Raw genomic sequence first — 20,331 nt, 5'->3', positions numbered from 1 at the left:
TGTCTGTCTTTCTCTCCTCCTCTCTGTCTTCCCCTCCTCTCTCCATTTCTCTGTCCTATCCAACAAGAACAACATAAATAACAATAAGAACTACAACAATAAAACAAGGAATTAATAAATAAAGTAAATATTTAAAAAGTTCCAAAGGCAAAGCCAGTGGACGCGGGTTCAAGGCTTACCCTCTAAAAAGATAAAAATAAAACTCCAGGGCTGGTGAAGTGGCTCTCCTGGAGAGCACATTGCTTTGCATTTTCAAGACCCAGGTTTGAGCCCAGCTCCCACCCAACCCCAGTGGAGGAAGCTTTGGTCTCTCACTTTCTCTTTTTTTTTTTTTTTTTGAGAATGGTCTCTGCTTCTCGCTCTCTTTTATTATCTTTACTGGATAGAGACTGTCAGAAATTGAAAGGAAAAGGGGAGAGAGGAGAAGGGAGAGCCCTGCTTCACCACTCACAAAGCTTTCCCCCATAACAACAATAATAACTACAACAATAAAAACAAAGGCCACAAAAGGGAAAATAAATAAATACAACTAAAAGGAAAAAAAAAAAACTTTTCCCCTGGAGGTGGGGACCTCAGGCTCGAACCTGGGTTCTTGTGCATTGTAACATGTGCACTCAACCGGGTGCACCACCACCCAACCCCTCTCTGCCTGTGTCTATAAAAAAAGGGGCTGGGCGTTAGCACAGCAGGTTAAGCACAGACGGCGCAAAGCGCAAGGATGGAGCATAAGGATCCTGGTTCGAGCCCCCAGCTCTGCACTGCAGGGGGGTCACTTCACAAACGATGAAGCAGGTCTGCAGGTGTCTCTCTCTCTTTTTTTTTTCTTGCCTCCAAGGTTGTTGCTGTGGCTTCGTGCCTGAACCGCGAATCTACTGCTCCTGGAGGCTTTTTTTTTCTCCCCATTTTGTTGCCCTTGTTGTTTTACTGTTGTTGTGGTTACTGTTGTTATTGATGTTGTTGGATAGGACAGAGAGAAATGGAGAGAGGAGGGGAAACAGAGAGGGGGAAAGAAAGACAGACACCTGCAGGCCTCCTTCACCGCCTGTGATGCGACTCCCCTGTAAGTGAGGAGTCAGGGGCTCAAACCGGGATCCTTCCGGTGGTCCTTGTGCTTTGTGCCATATGCGCTTAACCTCTGCTGTGCTACAGCCAGACCCCCTGGTGTCTATCTTTCTCTCCCCTCTCTGTCTTCCCCTCCTCTTTCTATTTCTCTCTGTCCTATCCAACAACAACAGCTATAACAATAACAACCACAACAAAGACAAGTGGGAGAAATAGCCTCCAGGAGCAGTGGATTCAATAGTGCAGGCACTGAACCCCAGTGATAAACCCTGGAGGCAAAAAAAAAAAAAAAAAAATCCATGTGAGCAAGATACTAGGAAAGGGAAAAAGTAAAAATTATATATATGGAGAGAGAGAGGGAGGAGGCGGCAGTTTAGGGCTAAGGACAAGCATAACGGTTCTGCAAAGGATTTTCCTGAGGCTCTGAGGTCCCTGATTCAATCTTCAACACCACCAGAAGCCAGAGCTGAGCAGGACTCTGGGAAAAAAGAATAGTTTCAAAATGGTGTGTGTGTGTATGTGTGTTTGTGTGTGTGTGTTTTGAATTTTCTGCAGTCTTGAGGTTCAAACCCCAAACCACTGCCACAAGACCAAGACCAATATCCTTTATAAAAACTTTATTGGGGGGAGTCGGGCGGTAGCGCAGTGGGTTAAGCGCTGGTGGCGCAAAGCACAAGGACCAGCGTAAGGATCCCGGTTCGAGCCCCCGGCTCCACAACTGCAGGGTGGTCACTTCACAGGCGGTGAAGCAGGTCTGCAGGTGTCTGTCTTTCTCTCCTCCTCTGTCTTCCCCTCCTCTCTCCATTTCTCTCTGTCCTATCCAACGACAACGACATCAATAACAATGATAATAACTACAACAATAAAACAACAAGGGCAACAAAAGGAAATAAATAGGAAATAGATATAAAAATTAAAAAAAAAAAAACTTTATTGGGTTGGTGTATTGCACCAAAGTAGAAGACTCTGGGGTGGGGGGATGGGGAGAAACAGGTCCAAGAAGGATGACAGAGGACCTAGTGGGGGTTGTATTGTTATATGGAAAACCGAGTAATGTTATGCATGTACAAACCATTGTATGTACTGTCGAATGTAAAACATTAATCCCCCAATAAAGAAATTAAAAAAAAAACTTTATTGGTGAGCAGGGGTTACAAAATAGGGGAGCCACCCCCCCACCCTCCCAGTCAAATAAATAAATAAATAAAGAGGAGAACAGCTCAGTCCCCCCACTGCCTGGGAGTGGGGAGCGTCCCCCGGCCCGCGGGGAGAGGGGAGCCGGGCTCACGCGGAGGTCAGCTGGATGGCGAAGACCTCGCCCCCCGCCGCAGCCTCCGAGGGGCCCGCCCCGTCGGTTCCAGCCTCGGAGCCCCCGGGCCCGCCACCGCCCGCGCCGTTCAGACACACGGCCTCGCCGGAGCTCTCGGCCTCCTGGACGTTATACTCGCCCTTCTTGCAGGCGGTGGATTGCAGGTAGAAGACCAGGCCGGCCCCAGCGGCCAGCAGCACCGCGCCCCCCGCCGCACTGCCCACGACCACCCACAGCCAGGGACCTGCGGGGAGGGGGGCGCAGGGGGAGACCCCCCCTTAGACACAGCGCGGCTGGAGCCCGGGGCTCCCCGCCTCCCTGCCCCGCACCCCATCCGCCTCTGCAAACTCGCCCGGGCCCCTGATGCACCTCCAAATTGTCTTAGTCCCCACACACACACACACACACACAAAGGATCAACGGTGGGGTGCATGGTCACTTTTCGCCTCAAAACCACAGCAACCATGTCTCAGGGAAGGCATTCAACCCTGGTTGGCATTTTCTGCCCTTGGAGTCTCAGGGACCCCCAGAGCCCCGCCCCTCCACCCCTTTTTTCACAAAAAGAAGGGGGGACCCCACCCCAGTTTAATCCGCACCTTTGCATTCAGTGACAGCTCTCCACCAACCCCGCCCGGGGAATTCCGACCCCAACCCCCAAACCAATCAAAGGTGGGTGCGCCCCGCCTCTGCCCCAGAGACCCCTCTATTTTTTTTTTTTTTAACTAGAGCACTGTTCAGCCCTGGCTTATGGTGAAGCGGGGGATTGAACCTGGGACTTTGGAGCCTCAGGCATGAGAGTCTGTTTGCATAACCATTATGCTATCTGCCCTCCGCCCCCAAAGACCCCTCTTAAGTCTCCAGGGTTGGGGATGGGGCTACAGCCTCAAGGTTTGGACACGCCTCTAGGATCAGGCTCCTCCCCTAGGAGGCCCAGGCCAGCGTTAGGCTCCGCCCCCGATCAGACCACGCCCCCACTGCTTCTGCCCCTGGAGCCAGGCTCCGCCCCCATCCAGACTCCAACACCCCCGCCCCCCCAGGCCGTGCCCCCTAGCTGAGGCCATGCTCCAGAGCAGATTCCTTCTCCTGATTGGACCCTTCCCACATCCAACCGCGCACCTAAGGATAGGACACGCCCCGAATAGATTGCTCCTCCTGATTGGACCCCACCCCAACAGAAGACCACGCCCCCAGGCTAAGACCACACCCCAGAGTAGATTCCTTCTCCTGATAGGCCCCCATCCCAGCAGGCAAGAGGCCACGCCCCAGAGCAGACTCCTCTTCCTGATTGGGCCCCGTCCCCTTGTCCAGCCACGCCCCCAGGCTGAGACCCCGCCCCATCACTTACCCGCCACCCGCACAGTGATGCGCCGTGCGTGGCGCCCATGCGCATTGGTGGCCGCGCATTCGTACTCGCCACCGTGGCTGCCCAGGGCGCCCACCACGCTCAGCGTGCTGTTGTTGCCCGACAGGCCGAAGTGCAGGGCCCCCGGGGGTGCCCGCCAGCTGATCTGGGCGGGGGGCCAGGCCTCAGCGCGGCAGGTCAACGTGAAGTTCCCCCCGGGGCGCACGCCCCCCGGAGGCGAGGCTGCCAGCTCCGCCACCACCGGCCGGTCTGGGGGTGCAGTGGGGCACGGAAGGTCAATGCGGCTGCGATGAACCGGACATCGCCCCCTCACCCCAGATTCCCTTCGCCAGTGATGGGAAAGAATGGGAACCCGAGGGGCCGGGCACTGGTGCGCCTGGTTGGGCGCACATGTTAAAAATGTACCATGGGGCCGGGTGGTGGCACACCTGGTGGAGCGCACATGTTTCAATGAGCAAGGGCCTGCGTTCGAGCCCCCGGTCCCCACCTGCAGGGGGAAAGCTTCACGAGTGGTGAAGCAGTGCTGCAGGTGTCTCTCTGTCTCTCACCCTCTCTGTCCCTCCCTTCCCATTCGATATCTGACTGTCTCTATCCAATCAGTAAATAAAGATAATAATTTTTTTTTAATGTGCAAGGACCCGGGTTCGAGCCCCCGACCCCCACCTGCAGGGGGAAAGCTTCACGAGTGGTGAAGCAGGGCTGCAGGTGTCTCTCTGTCTTTGTCCCTGTCACTCCCTTCTCTCTTGGTTTCTGGGGAAGTCTAATTTAATATATATATATATCAATTTTAAAAATAATAAAATGGGGCAGGGGTAGATAGCATAATGGTTATGCAAACAGACTCTTATGCCTCAGGCTCCAAAGTCCCAGGTTCAAGCCTCTGCACCACCATAAACCAGAGCTGAGCAGTGCTCTGGTAAGTAAGTAAGTAAATAAATAAATAATAAAATGGGGACTGAGCAGTGGTAGGCCTGGTTAAGTGTATATAGTACAAAGCACAAGGACCCACTCAAGGATTCCGGTTCCAGCCCCAGGATCCCCATCTGCAGGGGGGTCACTTCACAGGTGAAGCAGGTCTGCAGGTGTCTTTCTCTTCCCCTCTATCTTCTGCTCCCCTCTCAATTTCTCTCTGTCTTATCTAACAGCAGCAACAATGAAAAGAAAAATAATAATAAAAAAGTGAGGGCAGGCAGTAGCATACCTGGTTGAGCGCACACATTGCAATGCACCAGGACCCAGGTTCAAACTGCTGGTCCCCATCTGCGGGGGGGGGGGGGGGGGGCTTCACGAGTGGTGAAGCAGGGTTGCAAGTGTCTCTCTGACTCTCTCCTTCTCTCTTTATTTTATTTTATTTATTTTACTTTTGAGAGAGATGCAGACAGAGAGAGACACAGAGAGAAACACCAGAGCAGTGTTCAGCTCTGGCTTATGGTGGTGTCTGGGATTGAACCTGGGAATTTGGAGCCTCAGGCATGAGAGTCTGTTTGCAAAACCATTATGATATCTACCTCCTGCCACCTCTCCTCTATCTCCCCCTCCTCTCCCAATTTGTTTCTCTCCAATAATAAATATTTAAGAAATAAACAAATTTAAAGGAAAGGATGGGGCCCCATGTCCTTTAACATTAGATTGGGAGGCTTGTTGGGGAGGGTCCCCAAATTTGGGGACAGCGGTTCTGGTCATGGAACCCAGACTTCCCACGTGAGATGATGCATTGTTCTGCCAGTAAACCACAACTCTCTCCATTCCCCTCCCCCAGTTTTCAGTGCCCTCGAGTACATGAGACAAAGGGAGGGACCACCCCGGGAGGGACCCCCCCCAATCCCATATACTCACACTCCACGCCCACTGTAACTGTCCGGGCGGCGGTGCCATGACTGTTGGTCGCCAGACACCGGTAGGTGCCCGCGTCCTCCCGGGACACGACCATCCGCTGCGGCCGGGGGTCGCCTTCTCTGGAGCAGAGCACCCGAGGGGACGGGCGCCCCCGGGCGACACAGGCCAGCGCGCCAGCCGCGTCCCCCTCCAGCCACGTCTGCTGGCTCGGGCATGTGGCTTCGTCCATCTGCGGCGGCGCTGCAAAGCCACCATTGGGGTGGGGTGTATCAGGGAGCGCCCCGGAACCCGGCTGCGGCGTGGGGGGGAAGGGGTACCCCCCCAAACGCGCCCCTCCCCTCTCAGCCCTCCCCCCTCGCCCCCCCGAGGGGTCAGCTCACACTCCGCGCTCACGGCCACCATCTTGATCACTGTGCCATGCGGGTTGGTGGCATTGCAGATGTAAATGCCAGGAGTCAGGTCGGTGGGGACGGCGGGGGCTCTGGGAAGGGGGTCCGGGGGTACCAGTGGCAGCAGCGCCCCCTCGCTAGCACCCCCGGAGCCCACACACTCCACGCTGGGCTGCGGTTTCCCGTCCACCTCGCACGAAAACAGCCTTCCAGAACCTTCTACCCACGTCCAATTGCTGGGGCAGCCCAGCTCCTCAAAACTGGGCCCGTCTATGGGTGAGGAACGGGAAGTCAGTCCAGGGGAGTCTGGGACCCTCGCGTCTCACACTCCTCTCGGCCCTGGCTGGCGGGTTCCCCCAACATACACACACTCACATTCCACCGTGACCGCCACGGTTTTGGCAGCTGAGCCCCGCGCGTTGGTGGCTTGGCAGCGGTAGGTGCCCGCGTGCTCCCGGGCCACCTGCAGCCGCCCCTCGACGACCCTGTGGTCCCCAGGGCGCACGCAGCTCACGCTGGGTGTGGGGACTCCCTGCGCCTCGCAGCTCAGAAACTCCTCGCTTCCTTCCAGCCATGTCAGGCGTTCAGGGCAGCCTTCACTGTCCAGCGCTGGCGCATCTGTGAAGGAAAAAAGGGGGTGTCGTCGGGTTTGGCACTTCAGGGTCAGACAAGCCCTGTCATGCAGGAAGACAAAGGGGGTGGCTTTCTTTCTTTCTTTCTTTCTTTGCCTATAGGGTTATCACTGCGGCTCATGGGGCTCTTCATGGGGCGCGAGCTCCTCATGGGGCGCGAGCGCTTCCACACTACGATCATCCTCTCTGGCATTATGCTATTCCACTGCAGAATACTGTGCCCCAGGATGGTTCCGTAGCCCCCATGTCCACTTGGTCGATTCCAAATTATATTCCTCCATGAGGATCATTTCTGGAACCATCCGTTCCACCCCGGTTCCATGGCTGCCAGTTCTTAGCAACATCACCCCGCCAGATAGTCGTCGGAATGCGGCATCCTCTAAGTTCATTTCCCACGTCTACGCTGGACCGGACCTGCCAATATACGCGGAGATCTTCGCCCACCCTGTCCAACGCTTGACGTCTCATCACCCAATCTGGTCCCCTACGCCTACACTGAACTTCTCTGTTCCAGACTCTTGGAAACAGAGTTGGCAGTCAGCTGAGGTCAAGAACAAACACCTCATCACAGACCCCTGCCAGCGTCAACCCGGCTTCGACCTAGCACGTTATGATCGGGCCCTCCTCAATCGCTATCGAACAGGCCATGGCCGGTGCGCCGCTATGTTCCATCGCTGGGGAGCCAGAGATGACCCGAACTGCCCCTGCGGCTCCAGACAGACTATGACCCATATAGTCAACGACTGCCACCTCTCCAGATTCAAAGGAGGTCTCGAAACTTGACATCAGGCTCAACCTGACGCTGTTGGCTGGCTACGGAAGAAGGGCAAACGCTAGAAGAAGAAGAACTGTGGCTCAGTGCCTGCACTACATATCCACTGCTCCTGGATCTTCTGTCCCCCTCTCAGGTTCTCTCTGTCTTATCCGACAGCAGCAACAATGAAAAGAAAAATAGTTTAAAGAATAAGGAGGGGGGCAGGCGGTGGCGTACCTGGTTGAGCGCACACATTGCAATGCACCAGGACTCAGGTTCAATCCGCTGGTCCCCATCTGCAGGGGGAAAGCTTCACGAGTGGTGAAGCAGGGCTGCAGGTGTCTCTCTGACTCTGTTTTTTAAAATAGTCCTCTTCTCTGACAGAGATATTTATTTATAAGAGAGACACCAAAGCGTCTTTTTATTTATTTATCCCTTCTGTTGCCCTTGTCTTTTTTTATTGTTGTTGTGGTTATTCTTTTTTTTTATATATATATATATTTAATATTTATTTATTCCCTTTGTTGCCCTTGTTTTACTGTTGTAGTTATTACTGTTGTTGTTGTTGGATAGAACAGACAGAATGAAGAGAGGAGGGGAAGACAGAGAGCAGGAAAGACAGACACCTGCAGACTTGCTTCACCGCCTGTGAAGCGACTCCCCTGCAGGTGGGGAGCTGGGGGTTTGAACCGGGATCCTTCCGCCAGTCCTTGCGCTTGGTGCCACCTGTGCTTAACCCACTGCGCTACCACCCAATGTTGTGGTTATTCTTGTTGTTGCTATTGATGTCGTCATTGTTGGCTAGGACAGAGAGAAATGGAGAGAGGAGGGGAAGACTGAGAGGGGGAGAGAAAGACAGACACCTGCAGCCCTGCTTCTCCACTTGTGAAGCGACTGCCCTGCAGGTGGGGAGCCAGGGGCTCGAACCAGGGTCCTTTTTGCCGGTCCTTGCACTTTGCGCCACATGCGCTTAACCTGCTGCGCTACCGCCTGACTCCCTCTCTTTCTCTCTTTATTTATTTTACTTTTGAGAGAGATGCAGACAGAGAGAGACACCAGAGCACTGCTCAGCTCCAGGGTTATCACTGGAAGCCATTTTCTCCCCAATTTTGTTTCCCTTCTTATTATTGTTCTAATTTTCATTGCTGCTGTTGTTGTTGTTGGATAGGACAGAGAAAAATGGAGAGAGGAGGAGAACACAGAGAAGGGGAGAGAAAGACAGACACCTGCAGACCTGCTTCACCATTTCCTAGAGCCTGGAACCAGGATCCTTACACTGTTCGGTGCGCTTCATGCCATATGCATTTAACCTACTGAGCTACCACCTGAACCCCCAGGGGTGGCTTTTTTCCTGCACCCTAGGAAGTTTCCACCTCTCAGTGGTGGGAAAAATTGTTAGACGGTTGGGAAACTACAAAGGGGAACATTCCTCTCCACATTCAAGCCATGCCCCCTTCACTTATTTATTTATTTACTTATTCATTTTTTACCAGAGCACTTGTCAGCTCTGACTTCTGATAGTGCAAAGGATTGAACCTGCATCATGCTATCTACTGCCACCCTTTAAAAAAATATTTTATTTCATCTTTTTTATTCTTTCTTTTTTTGCCTCTAGGGTTATTGCTGGGGCTCAGTGCCTGCACTACAAATCCTCTGCTATTAGTCTTGGAGGCTATTAGGACAGAGAGAAAAAAAAAAAAGAAAGAAAAAGAAAGAAAATACGCAGAGAGTTACGAGAGCCCTGCTCAGCTCTGGCTTCTGGTGGTGCTGGGGATCGAACCTGGGACTTTGGAGCCTTGTGCAGGAGAGTCTTTTGCAGAACCATGATGCTGTCTCCCCAAGCCCTCCCTTAACTTCATGCACGAGACTGCTCGCCCACCCCAAGATCCTGAGGGCAGGAGAGAGGCGAGCCCCACCCCTTCGAGCACCCCGACTCACACTCCACCTTCAGCGTCACATCCTTGACCGCCTCGCCCTGGTCATTGGCGGCAGTGCAGCGGTAAGTGCCCGCCAGCGCCCGGGTGACCGGGCCCAGCAGACCCAGTGCCAGCACCGCCCCGCCGTCCAGGCGCGCACAGTGCACCGACGGCGCGGGGTTCCCGCGGGCCTCGCAATGCAGCGTCTGCTCCGGGCCCTCCGGCCACGTCCAGCTCTGGGGACAGTCGTCGTCATCCAGCCGGGGGCTGTCTGCGGGGCGGGGGGGTGAGGAGTAACACACAGGCTAGACGGCCCCACGTCCAGGGACAGGACGGGTCCTGGGGTGGATGGGCGACTGGGGTGTCAGTGCCAACTCACACAGAACGCGGAGCTCGGCGCTGTCGTTCTTGTGCAATGTCACCCCCGCCACTTCTTGGGTGGCGTCGCAGAAGAAGCTGCGGCCGTCGTCGAACTCGGTGGCGTTGAGCTGGAGCTGGGCGGGCTGCCCGGGCTCGGTAGCTGGAACCCCGTCCAGTATCACCAGGGATCCGGCACCGGCCTCACAGGTGACTGTCACGGTCTGTCCCTCGGGGGCACTGGACTCGCTCAAGATCACACGAGGCGATGGGAAGCCTGGGGGGCGGGACATTGGTGTCCAGTAACCACGCCCCTCATGGGATGGAATCCTCCCCTCGCCCCGCCTCTTGGGCCACACAGGCCCCGCCCCCAAAGTCGGGGGGGCGTCTTATTCCCCCCCCCCCCCCGGCCAATCAGGCTCAGTAGTCCATAAACACCGCCCCTCGGGTTTTCAAGTCCCGCCCTTGGGTGTGACAATCACTCCAACAACCAGTCAGCTTCATCCTTTTGGATACTCGTCCATTTGAGGGCCCCTTCGAGTTCCCCAGCCTTGGCTTTGGATGACAGCCAATCAGGGTCAGTCTTCCATAAACACCACCCCTTCGATCAGCTTCAGCCTTCAATATACTCCGCCCCTTCGGGTTTCCAGGCCCTGAATGGGCTCCCGCCTCCCCTACAGCCAATCAGAATCGCTCTTCCATATACCCCGCCCCTTGGGCGTTCCAGACCCCGCCCCTCTTATATAAAGTTCTGCCCTCCCCTTTCCTTAGCTCCATTCTGTCGCTGTCCTGGAGGCCTTACTGTAGACGGTGACATTCTCCCGGCTCTCCCGGCTCTCGCCCCCCAGGGTCACGCTGCAGACGAATTGGCCGGCGCCCTCCTGCTCCACGCCCGCCATGGCTGCGGCAGTGGCCAGGAGCGCATCTCCGTCGAGGGTGACACTGGGGCTCAGCTTCTGGTCCCCCAGTGCCAGGACCACCCCAGCCTCCGTGGCAGGAAACAGCCCATCCAAGGAACAGCTCACGAATCCTTCTGAGCCCACTTCTAAGAGTCGGGGGGCCGTGAGGAGCGGGGCGTCGGGAGGCAGGGCTGGGAGTGGAAGGGCAGAAGTAGGACATTCAAGACGTGCTAAGCACCTTACACACATATTACTACTACTACTAATAATAATATAATGAGGATGATGATGATGACGACGACGACTATGATAACAGAAGCAGAGCCTCCCTCCGGCATCTGAGAATCAGGGATCAAACTTAAACTTCGTGCTTGGGAATCCAGTGTTTAAAAGACCAGGCAGGGGCACACCTGGTTAAGTGCTCACATTATAGTGCGCAAGGACCCAGGCTCAAGCCCCTGATCCCCACCTTCACGAGGGGAGCTTCATGCGTGGTGAAGCAGGGCCGCAGGTGTCTTTTTGTCTCTCCCCTCTCAATTTCTCCTTACCCTATTATACACATTCATTAACTTTTAAAGACATATTTATTTATTTCCTTTTGTTGCCCTTGTTTTGTTGTTGTAGTTATTGTTGCCATTGTTGTTGGATAGGACAGAGAGAAATGGAGAGAGGAAGAGAAGACAGAGAGGGGGAGAGAAAGACAGACACCTGCAGACCTGCTTCACCGCCTGTGAAGGGGACCCCGTGCAGGTGGGGAGCTGGGGGCTCGAACCGTCGGGATCCTTAAGATGGTCCTTGCGCTTTGCACTTAACCCGCTTCGCTACCGCCCAACTCCCCATAATTAACTTTTTGTAATACTGATTTTTCCGCCCTCTCAGTCACTCTTAGCTCCACTCACCGAAGGTCCTGAGTTCCCGGAGCTCAGAGGTATTTTCAAATAGTCCAAGGCCATGGGGCCTCAGGTCCAACTCAGCCTGGCAGGAGAAGTTGGCCCCATGGTCCTCTCTCCTCGCTAGTACCGTGGCGGTGAGCACTGCGCCCCTCGCTCGGAGTGGCTCCCCGACGAAGCTGCGACGGATCAGCTCCTGGGCGCCCCGAAAGAGGCTGAGGGTCAGGCTGGACCGGGGTCCTGCTCCAGGGACTCGACAGCTCAGGGTGAAGTTCTGGTCCACCGGCTGCCAGGCGGGCAGAGGCAATAGTTCCACGCGCTCTGGTCGCTCTGCGAAGGGACGAGGAAGGGAGGCTTGAGGAGCCTCGACGTGACTCTTCGATGTGACTCGACAGCAGGGGGCGCTCCAAGCAGACACCCCAGGGGGAAGGCTTGTAGGATTCCGGAGGTTGCCCCAGGGAGGGATTGAACCCCGTTAATGGAGGATGGGGAAGCATGCATAATAACAACTGCCCCCCTCCCGCGACGGCAACTCACGATAAGTCCGGATGAGCCCCCGAGCCTGCAGCGTGCGCCGGGCGCAGCGGAAAAAGCAGACGGGCTGGGTTTCGGGGTCCCTGATGTCCACCAGCTGCCTCGCCAGCCAGCGCAACCCCCTCTGTGTCCCATTGCGACGCAGTGAAGTCTCCAGACCACCTCGCTCCGGCCGGGGGCAGTTGGTGCTGCAGTTCAGCCAGAGGGAGCCCCCTCGCTCCACCAGCGCCACTCGGGGCTGCACGTCGGCCCAGAAGGCTTCCTGGGCCACCGCTACTGCCCCCAGGGATGGGCAAGTTGGGGGGGAGGCCAGTTCAATCTGGGGGTTGCCCCTCCCGCTTCCCTCCCCTCCTCTCCCTCCCACAGAGGCTCTAGAACGACCCCCTGGAGTCCCAGGCTGGAAATTCTACTCATCCCTAGAAAAAGCTGGCGAGTCCCCCACTCCTTGGGGTAAAGGGGGGGGGGCTGACCTGGAGTTGAGAGGCAGATGATTGGCCCCGGGTTCGAGTTCTCCCCAGAGTGGATGGAAAGATGAGAAAATGTGTGTGTGGTAGGAAGGGGGGAGTGGTGGGAGGCAAAATGGGTGTTTGAAGGGGATAGGATGAGACAGCTGGGGAGAGAGAGAGAGAAAGTGACCTTGTGGGTTCTCAGGAAAATACGGGAGTGGGGGAGAGTCTGAGTTGGATGAGAAGGGGGTTCAAGAATCAGAGAGAGGCCCAGGGAGAGCTGGGTCAGCCTGAGAGAGCACCACCTTGCAGGCCTAGAATCCAGGTTCAAATCCAGGCACCATCTTATGTCAGATATGAGCAGAGCTCTGGTGTCGCTCTTTCATAAAACATAAAAATCGGGTGCGGGCGGTAGTGCAGCGGCTTAAGCGCACATGGCGCGAAGCGCAGGGGCCAGTCAGGTTCAGAGCCCCCGGCTCCCGACCAGCAGGGGAGTCGCTTCACAGGAGGTGAAACAGGTCTGCAGGTGTCTGTCTTTCTCTCCTCCTCTCTGTTTCTCTTCCTCTTTCTATTTCTCGCTGTCCTATCCAACAACGGTGACATCAATAACGGCAATAATAATAATAATAATAACCACAACAATGATTGAAAAACAAGGGCAATAAAAGGGGGGGAAATAGCCTCCAGGAGCAGTGGATTCATGGTGCAGGCACCCAGCCCCAGCAAGAACCCTGGAGGCAAAAAAAACAAACAAACATGAAAATCTATTTTAATCAGAAAGAAAGGTTGACAAAACAAATCAGACTGTGAGAGCACCAGCATACCGGCTGGAGATCCAGAGGCCCTGGGTTCAATCTCTGGTACTGCCTTATTCCAGAGCTGAGCTTGGTTTTGTCTCTATTCCTCTCTTCTTATTCTCATAATAAATAACTAAATCCTCTCTCTCTTTCTCTAATAAGAGAGGCTGGGTGGTGGCTCATTCAGTAAAGTACACAGTGTATCATGCTCTGGGACCCAGGTTCAAGTCCCTGGTCCTGCAGAACATGGAAACAGTCCAGTTGGGTGTCTCTCCCTCTCTTATCTCTTTTTTTTGTAAATATTTATTTATTAGATAGAGACAGAGAGGGAGAGAGACAGAGAGACACCCTGCTTCCCCACCTGTGAAGCTTCCCCCCCTGCAGGTGGGGACCGAGTGCTTGAGCCTAGGTCCTTGTGCACTGTAATGTGTGCACTTAACAAGCCGCACCTCCGCCTGGCCCCCCTCCCTTATCTCTCTCTCAAAAAAGAGAGAGAGAGAGAGAAAGAAAGAAAGAAAGAAAAGAGAAATAAAAATAACCATAGCGGAGCACCAAGAAGGAAGCCAGGGAAGGAACTGAGAGAGCAAACAGCCCAAGGACTCGGTTGTCAGGGGGTGCGTGCGCACGGAGTGGGGCGGGGGGTGCCGGCAGATCGCTTTTGAGTCACCACAGTTGGGGACACGGCGGAGCGTGCGAGGTGGAAGCAGACAACCCGGGGGCGGTGGGGGGAGCTTGCCTTGAGGACGCGAGATGGGCTTTGGAAGGGCACCCCGAATTTCTACATAGGGAGGGGGGGTTAGTGGGAAGAGAACTGGGTCTCCAGCGTGCGGTGGGGATGCGGGAGAGAGAGACCCAGAGACAGAGAGACTCATGCACACAGACAGAGGAAGCCAGGGGGCTGCAGGTGTGGGGGAGATGTGTCAAAACGCGGGAGCCAGGCGAGGGCGGAGCTAAGAGGGGTCGGGGAACTCCGCCCCCGCGCCGTGTTTCCCCCCCCCACCTCCCACCCACCCACCCCAACCCCCCCAACCCCTGGCAGCCGGGACGGGGCGTTTACCTGCGAGGCCCAGCAGCCCCAGGCCCAGCGCAGCGCAGAGGCCGAGAAGCCCCCGCGGGGACCCGGGCATCGCCGGCGCAGGGCGGGGGGGAAAGCGCTGGAGGCGAGGGGAGCCGCAGCGCCGAGCCGGGCTGGGCTGAGGACGGGTGGAGAGTTGGGGGAGGCGGCCTTGCGCTCGGGGATTGGTTTAACGTTGGTAACTTGGTTTCCAAGGAGGGGGCGGCAGCAGAGGCGGCGGGGTGCAGGAGATGGGGGGCGGGGGGGGGCGCGGGCGTGTGCCCCGGCTCTGGGCCTTGGCCCAGGCGAGCCGGCGACCCCCAGAGTCTGCGGGGAGGCCGGCCCAATCGCAGGAGTCAACTGTGGGAGGAATTGGGGGGGTGCCCGTAAGCCCCCGCACCCCCCACTCATGGGAGAGCAGGAGGAGGGGGGGTCCCCGTCTCCAACCCCCACCGCACTCGTTGGCTTGGATGTTCGTAGAAGGAGCCGGACTCGGGGCTCCGCCTTCGATCGAGCTCCTCCCGTCAGTGCCCACCCCCCAATTCTCCCGGGGCGCGCAGTGTTGGGGGGACTTGGAGAGGTTTGAGAATCGCCTGGGGTGGGGGAGAGGAGGGAGGGCAGTAAGGACGACCCCTTGCCTCCCCACATCGCTAGATCCTGCCATTTGGGGGACCCTGGAGGCGGAGGGAGATAGCCACGCCCCTCGGTCCCCCGGCTCCTCCCCCGCACGCGACGGAGGGGGCGGGACCCCATTGCCAGCGAGCCGGCGACACGTGCGCGCGCGCGCCCGGCGTCTAAATAACGGGGGGCGGTGGGGAGAGCAAGGGGGGGCTCGGCTGGGCGCCAGGTCTGTACTTACCCAGCGTGCCGCGGGCACGTGTCTACACGGCGAATAGGAACTGTACCCCCCACCCCCAATCCTCTGGCTTATTGGGGTGGGGTGGGGGCTCTGGACCACGTGAACCCAAGGGACCTTCTGGGTCCCCGGTGATTCCGCATCAGGGTCCCAAGCCTTTGACACCCTGATGCCTTGTGCCCGCCGCCCCCTCCCCCCCAAGCCCAAAGACAGGTGGGGGTGACACCCCGCCACCCCCACCCCCACGTGGGCCATCTGGAGATCCCTTGGCGGCTGTCACCGCCTGGGACCCCATTCCTCAGCGGGGGTGGAAACGGGGCCGATTCTTGATGTTTTGGATGAACTTGAACGACTCCCCCCACCCCTGGACACCGCCCCCTCCCCGCGTCCTAAAGTGGATGGGGGCGGGGGCAGGAGCGGCGCAAGAAACTTAACAGCCAATCAGAGCCGAGGCGTGCTTGCATGGCAGCCAATCAGGACAGACCGTTTCACTACGGCCCCGCCCACCTGCTCAGGCTTTGGGGGTGCTGACCCAGCAGGTCCCCCTGGTCGCGGGGCTTCGCTTCACGTCGGTTTTGTACATCGGGGTCCTCTACCCTTGGTGAGGGGGGCAGAGCGAGCACCTCTGGGACTCCCCCTCGAGTGAGAAGACTTGAAAGCAACTATTAAGGGGTCAGCAGGAGACGAGCCTGGAAGCTCTTCCGACGGAGCGAGCTGCTGGAGGCTTTATTAATCCGCTTTTTTTTTTTCTGGAGGGGGACACAACCCCATTTGTTCCAACTTGGAGCTGCCCCCCCCTACACCGTGGGCTGCATCCGCAGGCACCTACACACATAGACCCCCCCGACGAAGAGGAGGATCCCTGCCAGGCATGCGAGGGAGCTGGAGGCCACGAGTTTGGAAGCGGGGTGCCAGTCTAGGGTGGGGGGGAACAGGAAGGGGACAGTTAGGGCCGCAGCATCTGGAGGCTCAGCCCCTCCGACCCGCCACCTCACCTTGAGACCCCGAACTTACCCTGCTCAGTCGCCCCAGGGAAGGGTGGCAGCGTTATGGGCGCCGAGGTGGCACGGACCACCAGGTCGTCCAGGGTCAGGCGTGCGTGGCAGGTGACAGGGAGCGGGAGGTCGCGGGGTGGCGTGTGGAGCACATGAGTCAGGGTCACGTTGGCCAGATTCACGCCGGTGAAGCGCTCCAGGCTCTCGGAGTACAGCATTCGGCCACCTAGCCGCAGCGCCACCACCAGGAAGCCCACCGGAAACACGTGGGTGATGTGACAGCGAAGCTTGTACTTGCCGTCCTCCAGGACTGGGGGATCCAGGGTGACTCTGCGGGGCCTTTCTGCAGTGACAGAGGGAAACTGGGTGGTGGCTCAGCTGGGCGAGCCCTCACTTCACCCTTCGCAAGGACCCGGGTTCAACACCAGCTCCCCCACCTGCAGGAGGGAAGTTTCAACCAGTGGTGGAACAGGGCTGCCGGTGTCTCTCTGTCTTTCCTCTATCTCTCTACCTTCTCTCAATCTGTGACTCAAAAATGAATATTAGAGGAGTCGGTCGGTAGCGCAGCGGGTTGAGCGCACTTGGCATGGGAATCCCGGTTCAATCCCCCGGCTCCCCACCTGCAGGAGAGTCGCTTCACAGACTTGAATCTGGTGTCTGTCTCTCCCCCTCTCTGTCTTCCCCTCCTCTCTCGGTTTCTCTCTGTCCTATCCAACAGCGACATCAGTGGCAACAATGGTAACTACAACAGTAGAACACAAGGGGCAACAAAACGGAGTAAATAGAAATTTTTTTTAAATAAATAAAAAATATTCTTTTAAAATCTATAAAGAGGGCCATAATGTGGCACACCTGGTTGAACGTACATGTTACCATGCTCAACGACCTGGGTTCAAGCCCTGGGTCCCCACCTGCAGGGGGGAAGCTTCATGAGTAATGAAAGAGGTGCTTTAGGTGTGTGTGTGTGTGTGTGTGTGTGTGCGTGTGTGTGTGTGTGTGTGTGCCTCTGGGATTATCACTGGGGCTCCATACTGGCACTATGAATCCACTGCTCCTGGAGGCGTTTTTTTCCTGAAAGGGAAGGGGAGAGAGAGAGAGAGACAGAGAGAGAGACAGAGACAGAGGAAGTGAGACAGAAATTAACCTGCAGACATGCTTCACCACATGTGAAGTTTTCCCCTCTGCAGGTGGGGGACCAGGGGCTTGAACTGGTTCTTGTACACTCCACCAGGTACTCTCCTGCCTGGTCCCTCCATTTTTTAAAAATTATTTATTTATTTATTTATGAGAAACATAGGAGGAAAGAGAAAGAACCAGACATCAGTCTGGTACATGTGCTGCCAGGGATTGAACTCAGGACCTCATGCTTGAGAGTCCGATGCTTTATCTACTGTGCCACCTCCTGGACCACCCTTCACTTTTTTTTTTAATTGGATAGGAATCGATAAGGTAGGGGGAGATAGGGAGAGAGAAGGATAGACACCTGCAGACCTGCTTCACTGCCGATGAAGTGTCCTCCCCCTACACGTGGTGAACGGGGTTCAAACCCAGTTCCTTGTGGAAGTCCTTACATGTACTACTCTGTGTATAGTACTATGAGGGCTTAACCGAGTGCGCACTGCCAGCCCCCCACTTCCAATATCTCCCCCTTTCCCCTTGATTCCCCTCTGCCCTATCAGAATAGATAAATAAATAACAGAGCCAAAGCTCCCCCTCCCTCAACACTGAGACAGGTCCGTGGGCACCCCCTAGTGCCAGTACCCACCCCAGCCCTACCCATCAGATGTGTCAATTTGCTCGCCCTCACTGCCACCCCTGGGTGACCACCCCTCCGTTCCCCCTCACTGTAAGTGTTAATCCTGGCTGTGGCCCAGCGTGTGGCTCCCCCGCAGGTGACGAAGCAGTGCGCGTCGGAGCTCCAGACCCTCACGTCCACCAACTGGAAGGCCACCCAGCCTGGCCCGCTCAGACTTTGGCCCCGCTTCAGAGGGGTGTGGAGCTTGAACCCCTCTGGCAGGGGGCAGTTGCTGCTACAGTTGAACCACACTGAACTTCCTGGGGGCACAGCGATGAATTCAGGGTTCAGGAGCACCCCGAAGGACTCCGGGGTCCCCTGGGGTGTGGGAACAGAGCCGTCCCTTTGAGCCCTGCGCCCCTGTACACTTCTGCCAGCTCCCCCAGGGACAGCGGGGTTAAAAGTCAGCAGTAAGAAGGGGAGCAGAGGCCCCATGGCTGAGGGCTGGGACTGAGGATGGCCCCCAGCCAGAGAACCCAGACTGCCTGTGTAGATAAGGTCCTTACGGCACCGCCTCCTCGAACCCACCCATGGTGTGTGAAAAAGTGGGGCCTCCTTTCTCCTTTCCAATCACTTGGCTGTCCTTACTCCCCACCCCCTGGAAGATTCCAGAGTCCCCTGATCAGCCACACGCCCCCGCCCCCCCCCCCCCCCCCGCTGTTTTTGCAAAGAAAGACCAAAAGACAGACTTGGGCTGTGCTGGATTTTCACTGGAATATTCTTTTCTTTTTTTAATATTTACTTATTTCCTTTTGTTGCCCTTGTGGTTTTATTGTTGTAGTTATTATTGCTGTTATTGATGTTGTTGTTGTTGGATAGGACAGAGAGAAATGGAGAGAGGAGGGGAAGACAGAGAGGGGGAGAGAAAGACAGACACCTGCAGACCTGCTTCACCATCTGTGAAGCGACTCCCCGGCAGGTGGGGAGCCGGGGGCTCGAACTGGGATCTTTATGCCAGTCTTTGTGCTACCGCCCAACTTCCTTCGCTGGAACTTTCTTTTTATTTATATATACTTATTTTCCCTTTTTGTTGCCCTTGTTGTTTTTCATTGTTGTAGTTATTATTGTTGTTGTTGATGTCGTTGGTGTTAGATAGGACAGAGGGAAATGGAGAGAGGTGGGGAAGACAGAGAGGGGGGGAGAGAAAGACACCTGCAGACCTGCTTCAGCATCTGTGAAGCGACTCCCCTACAGGTAGGGAGCCGGGGGCTCGAACTGGCATCCTCACGCTGGTCCTTATGCTTCTCACCACGTGCGCTTAACCCGCTGTGCTACCGCCCGACTTCCTGGAATTTTCGAAGATCTTGCCCAGACTCAAGGCTCGACCTTGGACCAAGTTCAAGAGCTTAACTATGATCTGTCTAGCCAGTCTGAACCCCGCCCTCCCTCCCAACTCCCTTTCTGGGAAAAAAAAGTGTGAGCCAGGAAGTGGGGTGCATGCAGCTGCTTGGCTCTGGTATGGTGTAAAGGCTGCACCCCAAGATGTTATGCTTGGCATTCAGAAGACACAAATGGCCCAAGGGCATGCGGCACTTAGCACAAGGAAACACAAGTTCCCCGGATGCCCAGGGCTCAGAACGCTTACAGGTCTCTACCTCTAGCTCCCCCTACCCCTCCCAATTTCTCTCAGCCCTGTCCAAAATTAATACAAAGCACAGCAATTAAAAAAATATATATGCGACTTTGTTTTTTGTTTTGCCACAACGTGATTGGGGGGGAGGTCACATGTGTATGATTCTATTGCTTCTGAGACTTCTTTTCCATCCAGATAGAGACGGAGAGACACCCTGGCACTACTCCCACCATCCATGGAGCTTCCCCTGTTGCCATGGTGTTCCCATGTGGTGCTGGGGCTCTCTTGAACCCCAGGGTTTTCAGGTCTGTACGGCTTGTGCTTGGACTGTAGAACCACTTCCCTGGTAGCTGGTTTTTTTTGTTTTTTTTTTTAGTATTTATTTATTCCCTTTTGTTGCCCTTGTTGATTTATTGTTGTAGTTGTTATTGATGTCGTCATTGTTGGATAGGACAGAGAAGAAATGGAGAGAGGAGGGGAAGACAGAGGGGGGAGAGAAAGATAGACACTTACAGACCTGCCTCACTGCTTGTGAAGCGACTCCCCTGCAGGTGGGGAGCCGGGGGCTCGAACTGGGATCCTGACACTAGTCCTTGCGCTCTGTGCCATGTGCGCTTAACCCGCTGCGCTACCGCCCAACTCCGTTTTTGTTGTTTGTTTTAACAACAAAGTTAACAACTTTTGTTGTTTGTTTTAACCAGAGCACTGCTCGGCTCTGGTTTATGGTGGTGTAGGGGATTGAACCTGGGACATGAAAGTCAGGCATGCCAATCTCTTTGCAGAACCATTATGCTATTTACCCCATTTTTTTTTGTATGTGTGCAGATCTTTTTGTTTTTCCGTGTTTTCTCAGAAGAGGAAGTGGGGGCGAACT

At 55.8% G+C, this 20,331-nt stretch overlaps 2 protein-coding genes across 2 annotated transcripts; both read right to left on the bottom strand.

Annotated features, from left to right (window-relative positions):
- Positions 1-1,664: 1,664 nt before the first annotated feature.
- ICAM5 (intercellular adhesion molecule 5) lies at positions 1,665-14,384 on the bottom strand. The gene is made up of 11 exons (XM_060181709.1): positions 14,242-14,384; positions 11,945-12,214; positions 11,417-11,737; positions 10,421-10,708; positions 9,641-9,895; positions 9,284-9,532; positions 6,335-6,577; positions 5,951-6,229; positions 5,571-5,810; positions 3,717-3,983; positions 1,665-2,615 (listed from the first exon to the last, which is right to left on the bottom strand). Exons 1-11 carry the CDS (start codon positions 14,309-14,311, stop codon positions 2,347-2,349), a joined length of 2,751 nt encoding a protein of 916 aa, XP_060037692.1. The 5' UTR covers positions 14,312-14,384; the 3' UTR covers positions 1,665-2,346.
- A 1,402-nt stretch (positions 14,385-15,786) lies between these two features.
- ICAM4 (intercellular adhesion molecule 4 (Landsteiner-Wiener blood group)) lies at positions 15,787-18,353 on the bottom strand. Its single transcript, XM_060181408.1, has 3 exons — positions 17,935-18,353; positions 16,109-16,432; positions 15,787-16,010 (listed from the first exon to the last, which is right to left on the bottom strand). Exons 1-3 carry the CDS (start codon positions 18,317-18,319, stop codon positions 15,892-15,894), a joined length of 828 nt encoding a protein of 275 aa, XP_060037391.1. The 5' UTR covers positions 18,320-18,353; the 3' UTR covers positions 15,787-15,891.
- Positions 18,354-20,331: the final 1,978 nt, after the last annotated feature.

Source organism: Erinaceus europaeus, chromosome 23 (genome assembly GCF_950295315.1).
Source record: "Erinaceus europaeus chromosome 23, mEriEur2.1, whole genome shotgun sequence".
Lineage (NCBI taxonomy): Eukaryota > Metazoa > Chordata > Mammalia > Eulipotyphla > Erinaceidae > Erinaceus > Erinaceus europaeus.
This window is presented reverse-complemented; position numbering and strand designations above follow the sequence as displayed.